General features: G+C 65.2%; 1 protein-coding gene across 1 annotated transcript in view; it reads right to left on the bottom strand.

The window, feature by feature from the left end:
- LOC103898610 (max dimerization protein 1) overlaps positions 1 to 448 on the bottom strand; it is a 1,278-nt gene that overhangs the window by 380 nt on the left and 450 nt on the right. The window contains exons 2-3 of the mRNA XM_009278907.1: positions 217 to 376; positions 70 to 129 (exon numbers count right to left, since the gene is read on the bottom strand). Of these exons, the coding sequence (XP_009277182.1) occupies positions 70 to 129; positions 217 to 376 (220 nt within the window). The remainder of the gene's footprint in view (positions 1 to 69; positions 130 to 216; positions 377 to 448) is intronic.

The raw sequence follows: 448 nt of genomic DNA, 5'->3' as shown, positions 1-448 counted from the left end.
GGCTCCCCTTTTCTTCCGGGGCCCTCGGGCTGCTGCTGCTGCTGCTGCTGCTGCCGCCGCCGCTGCTGCTGCTCCAGTCGAGGTCCGCGGGAAGGTCGTCCGTGCTCTCCACGTCCACGTCTATCTCTTCTGCAAGAGGAACGGTTAGCCTTACAACGCGGCCGGCCGGCCCTCTCGCCAGCCGGCCCCGCTCCGCCCCCGGCGCGGGGGTCTCACCTCTATCCGAGTCCGAGCGCTCCGCAGAAACAGCCGATCCGATACTGGCCATGCTTATCCTATCTATCCCCAGCTTCTCCAGCTGCCTTTTCAGGTGCCGCTGCTCCCGCTGCAGCTGGTCTATTTGGTGTACGGCTTTCCTGTCGTAGTCTTCAAGCTTCTGCAGAGGACGAAAGAGAAGGCACCCTGAGCTGCCCGGCCGCGCCCCGAGACGTCACTTCTGCCACCCGAG

The sequence above is a fragment of the Aptenodytes forsteri genome, unplaced genomic scaffold, assembly GCF_000699145.1.
Source record: "Aptenodytes forsteri isolate BGI_AS27 unplaced genomic scaffold, ASM69914v1 Scaffold571, whole genome shotgun sequence".
In the NCBI taxonomy this organism is placed as follows: Eukaryota; Metazoa; Chordata; class Aves; order Sphenisciformes; family Spheniscidae; genus Aptenodytes; species Aptenodytes forsteri.
This window is presented reverse-complemented; position numbering and strand designations above follow the sequence as displayed.